This window comes from Staurois parvus, unplaced genomic scaffold, assembly GCF_062004578.1.
Source record: "Staurois parvus isolate SC_StPar_1 unplaced genomic scaffold, SC_StPar_1.0 ptg000746l, whole genome shotgun sequence".
NCBI lineage: Eukaryota > Metazoa > Chordata > Amphibia > Anura > Ranidae > Staurois > Staurois parvus.
Window position 1 is genome coordinate 5895441 of NW_028318542.1, and position 10430 is coordinate 5905870.

Here is a 10430-nt window from a genome sequence, read left to right on the forward strand (position 1 = left end):
AGATACACCCCAGTAGGGGTACCACCATTATTGCATGTTTATCTATATGTGTATTAGCATTTTACTATTTCTAGCGCTGCACTATTTATTTCCATTACATTGTATTTTGTGCCTTGGTTGTGGCATTTTAAGTGCCAGCTGCTTTAGCGACAGGGGTCATAATAGCGCAGGAGGCATACCATATATAAGCTTTTATTGACTACATTGTTTAATACTTTTCCTAGTTAAACATAAAAGAAGAAAACATTTAAAGCAGGGGTATCCAACCTTTTGACTTTCCTGGGCCACACTGGAAGAAGAGGAATTGTCTTGGGCCACACATAAAATACACTAACAATAAGAATAGCTGGTGAGCAGAAAAAGTTGGGCAGATCACAAGTTAATGATCACTGACACTGATAATGTATCTATTTGAGTAAGCAAACTTCATTTTTCTGTGTAACGCCCTCTAGATTTAGCTAGGTAGGATGTTTATTAGTCAGAGGCTGAATAACAGCCTGGGATGAGTCAGCCTGGGAGTGAGGTAGTGAGTTCACCTCAGGACAGGCTGTGAAGCTCTAACAGGCCAGGACATCTGGAACCCTCCCAACTTTTCAGCTTTATGGAAGAGAGAGGGATCTGCATGTTTGAGGGACTTTGGCCAATCCTCTGGCAGGAGGCTGCACATGGTGACCAGAGCAACCCTCAAATGTGGCAGAGACTGGGGGGAGGTGTGCAGTGTCAGGTGGAAGATGGATTGAGGAAGGCTGGAGTGAGGAGCCTTGGAGGGGCCCCAGAGAGGGAAGCCCACCTACAAGCGGGTCACTGGAAAAAAGGATCTCCACTGGCTCAACATTTCCTGGGGAGGACAGCTTGTGTAGCAGGGTAGGAGCCAGCCCAGCGTAAGGCCTGAAGGCAGCCAACTCACCAAGATAACAGGAGAAGGGAGTGCGAGTACTCTTACACCCCCTGGGCCAGATAAGTGGAGAAGGCAGTCAGGTACAACACCCAACTTGCTTCTCATCTGGGCCTGTTCTGAATTAACAGCTCTTGGGCCCCCTTGCCCAGGGATACCTTTAGGCAGCTGGCTGAAGAGGAAGAATCATCCTGGGTCTGAGGAGGTACACTAGAAAGAGCCTTTGGTTCTCTTCAAGGAAAGACTGTTTTTATCCACATTTTTGTACATAGTTGCTAAGGAGTTTGTCCTCAAATTTTGCAGTTCCTTTGGCATCCCATATACCCCTAGACCCCATCTAAGTTCTTAACCCCTTAATAAAATCACAAAACCAAGCTCAAGGACTGTTCATTGACTCCAGTGTGCAAAGTGTGAGAAATGCATGTTACCTAGCAGTGCAGCGCATAGGGGGACCAAAATCAAATCCAGTGGCCCCTAAAGGGGTAGTGCTACATTTGAATTTTTTTTATGTTAGAAGTTAAAGAGGGCACCATAAAACTAGTGCGATATTTGACACTGTTTTTGATAAACTAGCGCAGTGGTGGGCAACCTTTTTTTTCAACTGAGCCAAATCTCGCCAAAACCACGATTGAAATTTATTTTGAGAGCCACATTTTTAAAACTGAAAATACATCCCCCATATAGTAATTCATCCCCCATAGTAATTCATCCCCCATATAGCAATTCATCCCCCATATAGTAATTCATCCCCCATATAGTAATTCATCCCCCATAGTAATTAATCCCCCATATAGTAATTCATCCCCCATATAGTAATTCATCCCCCCTATAGTAATTCATCCCCCATAGTAATTCATCCCCCATATAGTAATTCATCCCCCATAGTAATTCATCCCCCATATAGTAATTCATCCCCCATAGTAATTCATCCCCCATATAGTAATTCATCCCCCATAGTAATTCATCCCCATATAGTAATTCATCCCCCCTATAGTAATTCATCCCCCATATAGTAATTAATCCCCCATATAGTAATTCATCCCCCCCATAGTAATTCATCCCCTATAGTAATTCATCCCCCATAGTAATTCATCCCCCATATAGTAATTCATCCCCCATAGTAATTCATCCCCCATATAGTAATTCATCCCCCATAGTAATTCATCCCCCATATAGTAATTCATCCCCCATAGTAATTCATCCCCATATAGTAATTCATCCCCCCTATAGTAATTCATCCCCCATATAGTAATTAATCCCCCATATAGTAATTCATCCCCCCCATAGTAATTCATCCCCCATAGTAATTCATCCCCCATAGTAATTCATCCCCCATATAGTAATTCATCCCCCATAGTAATTCATCCCCCATAGTAATTCATCCCCCATATAGTAATTCATCCCCCATATAGTAATTCATCCCCCATATAGTAATTCATCCCCCCTATAGTAATTCATCCCCCCTACAGTAATTCATTCCCCATATTGTGTCAATTCACTTACCTTTGCTCCGCGCGTTCTTCTCGCCGTGTTCCCGCGCCGTTCTGGTCTTCAGGGCGGACTATGAGAGGAGAGGAGTTCGTCACGCTGCCCCGCCTACATCCTGGCTGCCCCGCCTACATCCTGACAGCTGCAGATTCCTGACTTTTGGGGCGGCCGCCCGAGAGGAGGGAGGGGAGCGGGCGCCCGGCACACAGAAGAGCCACATTTAAGTTTGTAAAGAGCCGCATGTGGCTCGCGAGCCGCGGCTTGCCGACCACTGAACTAGCGCATCAATATATAGTTCTATGGATGTAGTAGCAATTCTCAAAGAATTCTCAAGGTGCTCATTAGATATTTTGGTTTTAATTTTGCTATTCGTGTGCTTCATCCTTGAAAACAGTTACTCACAAATATAGGTGCTGCTGACAATTGATGACTTGAATAAGGCGTGATTGTGAAGAATGGTATATTTTTTTTTGGGAAGATATAACTTATAAAAGTCCAGTAAAGAAACGCTGTCACATTTTTCTTCAACCACGTGTTTGCTAAGTGTAAAGGTATTTAAAAGGTATTCCAAAAAGAAAATCAACATTTTTAAGTGAGTTTACAATTTTGTGTTGGGCCGCATTCATAGTCGTCTTGGGCCTTATGTGGCCCAATGGCTGCAGGTTGGACACCCCTGATTTAGAGAATTAACAGACCACTAAAGCACCCTGAACAGTTTTAGTAATTTAACTAAATGAAAGACATTATAGAACTCAGAAGAATCTTCAAAGCAAACCTCAAAGACTGTAGTTATTATATAAAATACGTATCTTAGAAGTGTATATGTTGAAGTATCAAAAAAAACACCCAAATTCCAGGTTTGTAAAAGTGAGCAGTAGGTACCCACATAGCTTTGATAAGAAAATATTTCTCCATGAACATCAACAAAGACGTTCTTCACAGTGATTGTGGTTAGTATTTGAAATTTCTTGCCAAACATGATGGTGCTCATCGACAATACAGTACATATGAATTGTAATGTAAACTTGATGTTATTCCTAGTAGCAATGGCATACCTCCTTATAGTTCGCTGATCCATTAATTTACTGCTAAATCCTGGTTTTTAATGAGACTGCCATTAAGACATTTAACAAGACATTTTCCCCACTGTTAGGATGAATACAGCTACCTTGGATGTCAGCAACCAGTAGATCATGATCTACCAGTAGATCTCAGCCAGGTGTGTCACGTACCTGATTGGAGATTGAAATGACGAGGTCAGCCTCACTTGTGTCAAAAGTCCTGACCCCACTGGAAGTGGAACAGAGGGTGTCCAGGGACCAGGGGGACAAGAGCGCCAGCAGATGTTTGCAGCTCTTGCAGTTGGAGACTTTGGAAGACTGATGAACCTCCGATTCAGGATCAGTAGTGATATGCAGAGCTGGTATGGTAGGTTGCCAGGTGTGCACCAGAGCAAGGCAGGAAGCCAGGATGGGAGACAGGAGCAATGTCATAGGAATAGCCGGGGTCATCAACGGGCAGACAGTGAGGTACCAAATCATAAGCAAGCCAAAGTCAGGAGCAGAGCCGAAGTCAGGAACAAGTATCAAGCAGGAGAGTAATCAAGAGTCAGGTCAGGAACAAGCCGGGTCAGCAACAAGGAAATCACACAGGAACGAGCAGGAAACGGGGAACAGCTGAAGACCAGTCGGCACGCAGCACAGGCAGAGGCACCTTTTAAATAGTATGTCTGGTGCCAATCTTCACCGTGCGTGTGCGCGGTTGTGCATTTCTGTGCGCATGCTCACTTCTGTTCGCAAATCGTCTCATAGGTGACTGGTAGATCGCAGTCTAGACTTGCTGACCCACCATACCAGAGCATCAAACAGACTGCAATGCAGAGGGACTACTTGTAAAGATGGAGCTGTAGTAGGGAGCAAGAGCCGCATAAGCCGATGTCTCCTCTGTAGTGCTGGCTCCTATGCCCTGTCATAGTTGGTGGGTGTAGCACCTGCCAAGCATGACCTATTCAAGTGAATGAGGCTGCTCTGCAAGTGCCCTGTGACTCTGTGCAGTACAGCAAACAACAGCTTTCTCACCACCTGCTGTAACCCCTTGGACCCCAAAGATGCATGCATTTACAGGACACTTGCAGAGTGGCCCCATTTATTTGAATGGGTCTGATTGGCAGGTGGTAGCAACCACCAAAAAGCAACAGGGGGTGTAATTCCTGCTGCGGCATGTGTATACCTTTGGCTGCTACCTCAGCAGCTAAAGAGGATAGGGATTGGGGGCGGTAAAACCGTGAATCAACCACAGAGTTGTACTACCCCCTGACTTTACATGTGAACGAGTCCTAACAGTGCCACTGATGAATGCAACTAAGGGTCCATTCACAAGTGCAGAAGGGACTGCTGCTCCTCTGCAAAGCAATCTCAGTGCGTTTGGCAGGCGGTGAGGAGGATATATGCTGCCTCCTCACCACCTGATTTAAACCCGTGATTACCATGCAATGTACGCAATTGTGACACGATAGTACGGCAATTAGAGACTTAAATCAGGTGTGAGTAGGCGACACTGTGCCTGGTGATCTTTGACTTATTCCATGTCGTTCAGGTAGATCTCTACCCCTTTAAACTTGCCTACCCCTTCAGCTACCTCATTGGAGTTTTGTTTATTTTTTCCTCTAGATCATCAGTCCTGTAGCAATATTTTACTATACCTAAACTATTGCGGTTTTGGTCTTTTTACCTTTATCAGCTATGTTAACACATCTAAATTAATTTACTACATGTAGGGTTTAAATATAGCAGGCAAATGGGCTGTCCCTTTAAGAGTAAAGTTGGATGGTAGGAGATACCTCGTAAAATTGGATCAACTTCTATGTGGACTAACAGTGTGTGGTGGGTGTTTAGGATGGGTATTTTAAGCTCGGCAGGTGGGATGTCTGGTCCAGTAACTTGGTGATCTGCAGTCCCAAGTGATCAGGTCTTGGTCCCTAACATAGACCGCAGTCTCTCAGCTCCAGTCATGAAGACACGGTGACTTTGTCAAACTTAGGCTACGTTCTCACTTGACTTTATTTATAACTCCTGCCAAACGCCCCTATAGCATTTGACAAGCGTTAGACAGGTGTTTGGGAAGAGTTTTAACGCTCCCCATACACTCCCCAAATGCCCTATGTGTGTTTTTGAGATTTTTGATAGGCTTTTGCAAAGTGTTAAAACCGCACCACAAATGCCTATAATGAAGTTTAATGGTATTAACGCTCCACAAACGCCTCACAAACGCCTCGCAAATGCTCCACAAATGCCTGCCAGGCATTAGAGAAGTATCACCATAGACTTGAATGGGAGGCTTCAACACCTCCTGACTGGACATGAGGCATCAGTTTTGCCGCTCCGCGACGCTAATGCTGCAGTGTGAACAGCACTGTGTGCTGCCATGTGCATAATTTTCATAGGCGTTTGAGAAGCATTAAAAACGCTTCCCAAATGCCTGTCTGACGCCTGCTGACAAAGCTAGTGTGAACATAGCCTTAGTCTTTGAGGCAGCTCTAGCAGGCTCAGGTTCAGGTCCATCCCCTCTCCCTAATGTGGGTGAACGGACAAAGCACAGGTCCTCTTAGCTCCTCTCCAACAGCTCTGGTCCCTTAGATGTGAGGCACAGACCCTGACAGCAGGTCTGTACCAGTTGCTCTTTTCCCTGGACTTCCTAGCTCCCCACTGAATTTCCTGAAAAAAAGTGAAAATCTCCTTCTCCAGGAGCAGGGGTTTGGACGGATCTTAAGTTCAGTAGTCTTAGGGGTTTATTTACTAAAACTAGTTCACTCAGATTCTCAGGCACTTCTGCATAGAAACCAATCAGCTTCCAGGTTTTATTGCTACTGTAAAGCTTAATTGAACAAGCTGAGGTTAGAAACTGGCTACCATGCACAAGTGCACAAGATTTCGAGTGTACCAGCTTTAGTAAATAAACCCCATAGTATCCATTAACTAGGATGATGCAGTGCCTCCCTTTAAGAACTACAATTCCCATTAGCCATAGCTTCTGCACAACAAGTTCTTTCTGAGGCTTCCACTGGCTCCTTCTCTTCTGCCCCTTGATAGGATCCGTTCCACTCTCCAAGGAGAGAAGAGTGAAAAGGAAATTCCACTGAGCCCTCTTTTGTTGCATAAATCCCAAAGGAGGTAGAGCTGGGAATCAGCCAACATTAATATCTGCAGCCAGCTCTACCTCTATTTTGAAAGTTCAATGGAGAGTGGGGCGAGAAGGAGATGCGCAGGAGAACAGATACTGGTTCAGATACTCACAGTCCACCAGATGTGTTCATGGGACTGGTGGGAGGGGTGTGGTGAGCAGGCAGACTTATAGCCAGCAGCACCTGGCTACACTTTCAACTATTTTACCATGGTTTACCATTTACATTTTGCCGTGCCTGGCACAGCCTGCTTGATTCAATGTATTGTTGACAGAAAACATTTCAGTAGTTTTAATGCAGGTTGGAAAATCTAAGTAATGATCTAGTTCCTTACTTTAGATGCTGCTTCAGTATTGTCATAGTTTTATATGATACCCCATTCATAGTTCTTCATAGCTAGAGCATCACAGGCCTGATTTACAGACCGACACAATTTAGAACAATTCTAAGGAAAAATCAAAGACAATAATTAACTTATTTTTATTGCAGAACACTGTGGTGCTTCCTTTAATAACATCTGTCCTGAAAGACCCTAATTGTTTCAAGAATCCAACTCAATTTGATCCAGGGCACTTTCTTGATGAAAATGGGGCCTTTAAGAAGAATGATGCCTTCATGCCATTTTCTGCAGGTACCAGAGAACTGTGTAATAATTCAAGCAGGAATCCATTCTATTGATACCAAATACTACCAACAACATACTGTACATAGTATGAACTCCCCATTGCAGAATGGTATAGAACAGATGAGGTTTAACATACTAATAAATGACTGTGAAGAGTAAAAATATAAATATGTATCCAAGTGAGTCTCAAAAGGGACAACACATACTAGGACATCCATTTATTTTCTTTTTGAAGTTTTATTTAATTATCATCTTCTGTCCAGCAGTGCAATGATATGAGAAACCCACTGGTCAGGACTGCAGTCTCATGCATTCTGTGTTGTGCAGCTGCTTTACAACCAGAAGACTCCAGTGGGGTCAGATCATGGGTGCAAATAATTTTCTTCTCATTGTTCAAGAATGTTCAAAAAGTAAGGCAAAATCTGTTTCCAGTCCTTCCCTCCCATGCCCCTTCATCCCATCCTGCCAGCTCATATTCTTTTCTTACCTGGTGAAGTCAGTTATACTTACCTGAGTCCCCGCATCCAGGTCCCTCACTGATGCTGTTTCCACCTTCTGGGACTACTAGTTCAGCACCTGCATGTTAACCCTCACCAGCCGTCCCCTTAACTCCCCTCGGTCTGACATCAAAACTCTTCTGGATCCAAAGAGGAAGACTTCACTGGCTACCTGAATACAGGGCTCACTAGGAAACCAGTAATGAGAAGTACCCGGCGCTGGATAATTACTTGGCCACCGTAAGTAGAGGCAGGAATTTAAATAATTATTTTTTTCTTAACTAAATCAGGCAAAGGTGGGTTGGATGGGGTTAACATTTATCCTGAAGTTGGACTTTAAGTTATAAAATGGTACAAAATGTTAAAAAAAAAGGGCAGAATCAATGAACCAACTGGTCTTTTTTGCAATCACTTTTCTATGTTTCTTGAATGAGACCCATATGCGTAATTAGTGTCTGAAAGAAACTCTGGTGCATAGAGTTGTAAAGCTCTGGCCTTCAGCATCACAAGCCTAGAATCGGATGTTCCTGGGCACCAGATTACTGACACATGATTTTTGCAATGCTGGTTGGTCTTGTAATGGTATTGAAAGGCTGATTTTTTTTTCCATTCCCTCTAGGAAAACGCATGTGTGCAGGAGAAGGGCTGGCTCGAATGGAACTCTTTTTGTTTTTTACTACTGTATTGCAAAGATTTACTTTAAAACCTACAGTTGACATAAAAGACCTAGATATCACCCCAGAACCCAACACCAATGCTTCAAGAGCTCGGAATTATAAAATGTTTGCTGTCCCTCGGTGAAATAGCTATTATGCAATATCAAACATGGCGTCACACTGTGGCCAGATGCTGGCAACTATACATTTTTTGGCAGTACCCATTTTATTGTAATATATTGTAGTGGTTCCAGATGTGCCATTTTGCAAAGTAAATAATTTTTGAACTGGATGTAGACTTCAAAATCTTTATGTAAAAAATCAAATGTAAAAATGATACAAAATCTCCAGTATTCCGTGCCCTTACTTTGCACGCTTTAACATGTTTCATTCATCTACCAGCAGATGATAATGTTGCCTCACATAATTATACTTTTTCAGGTCTGTTTTGAAGCCTTCTATATATGGAAAAAGGCCTTGTTACAGTTACAGCTAAAAGTCCTACCCAAGCTGAACCTGCATGTAAATCCATTACTTGCAAAAAAATGCTCTCTCCGTTGTAAAATTTTGCAGAAGAAAAAATCAACAATGATAATAAAAAGAATTGTGGTTTGAAGGGCAGTGATGTCACTGTGTGATGTTTCAGAATCTATAGAGATTCTGAACTTTTTAGAAAGGGATGTAGCCCCTTAGGATTTACTGAACATTTGGGTCCCCCTATGGTCCTACACAGCCAGGCAACTCAACTTTCCTTCAAATCTCACACACAGGATACAGTAAACAGTCATTGAACTTGTTTTGGGTTTTTTGTTTAAGGGGTTAATAACTTGGCTGGGGTAAGGGGTGTATGGGATGACCAAGGAAACTGCAAACTGAGGCTAACTTCCTTATAACTATATACAAGTCAAAAGATAGCATTTCTCTTCTTGAAGAGCTCTGCAGCCTCTCCTGGTGTACCACCCCAGACCCCAGATAAATCCTCTTCATTTACCAAGCTGTCTGAAGGAATCCCTGGGCAAGGGGATCCAGTGCCTGTCACTTTAAGATATACAGTCCTGGGTAAGGAGCTAATCAAGTTTTCCGCCACAGTGCTCTTTTCACCTTTAGCTGGCCCAGGGGGTGTAGGATTACTCTATTTCCTGTGAGCTGGTTTAGGTAGGTGGCTGCCTTCAGGCCTTCTCCTGGGCTGGCTCCTTTCCTGGCTCCTTTCCTGGTTCCACAAGTAATCTTCCCTCCGGGGACTAGGGAGGCTGAGAAATCCTTTTTTCAAGACCCAGCCTGCAAGTAGGCCCCTTCCCACTGGGCCTCCTCCCAGGCTCCTGCGTCTCAGCCTTCCTCACATCTTCCACCCAAACTCTCCTGTCTTTGAGCAGACTCATCCACTCTTAAGGGTTGTCTTAATCCCATGACAACCCTCCTGCCTGGGGATTGACTAGGATTCCTCAAGAGTGAAGACCAGATCCTCCTCACCCCCACCCACTGAGTTCTAGTGAATTCTCCAAGTCTCTAAATTAGGGGGAGATATTAGAGAGTTGATCTGCAGAGCTTCTCAGCCCTGACCCAAATTTGACCTTCTGGCTATCACCCAGGCTGCTACTCAGCCATCTAACTAAAAAAAATAATTAGCTAGCTCCCCCCAGCTAACTAGGAGGGTGCTATGGGGAGATGCTGAAAGTGTTTCCATACGATGATTTTTTTGAGTGATTTGTGAAATTTCAGATCCCGTAATATTAAACCAGCAGGTTAAATCAAAGGAAAAAACAAATAAAGCATACAAAAAAGGAAAGACGTAGTGAGATATGTTTAGCATTAGTTCAGCTGTCTTAGAAGAAGAACTTGGGTTAAATTTAAAGTGAATTACTTGCTCAGCTCATGCAAATTAAAGCATTTACATATTCTGAGCAAGCTGCAAAACATGCCTTTATTCATCTCTGTATCTATGAGTATTGTGGAGAAATTGAACTTGGAATGTTCACAGCATATGAATTGAAATCTTAAAGTGTATGTAAAGGGAAAACTGTGTCTTTCAGCTTTGGAGTAGGATTAGGCCCTATGCAAAGCTTTTATTGCTGTCTATGTGCTAACTGGG

At 43.4% G+C, this 10430-nt stretch overlaps 1 protein-coding gene across 1 annotated transcript in view; it reads left to right on the top strand.

Annotated features, from left to right (window-relative positions):
• Nucleotides 1-8633, top strand: part of LOC149445163 (cytochrome P450 2G1-like) — a 29802-nt gene extending 21169 nt beyond the window's left edge. The window contains exons 8-9 of the mRNA XM_089654209.1: nucleotides 7053-7194; nucleotides 8305-8633. Of these exons, the coding sequence (XP_089510335.1) occupies nucleotides 7053-7194; nucleotides 8305-8486 (324 nt within the window). The 3' untranslated portion in view covers nucleotides 8487-8633. The remainder of the gene's footprint in view (nucleotides 1-7052; nucleotides 7195-8304) is intronic.
• Nucleotides 8634-10430: the final 1797 nt, after the last annotated feature.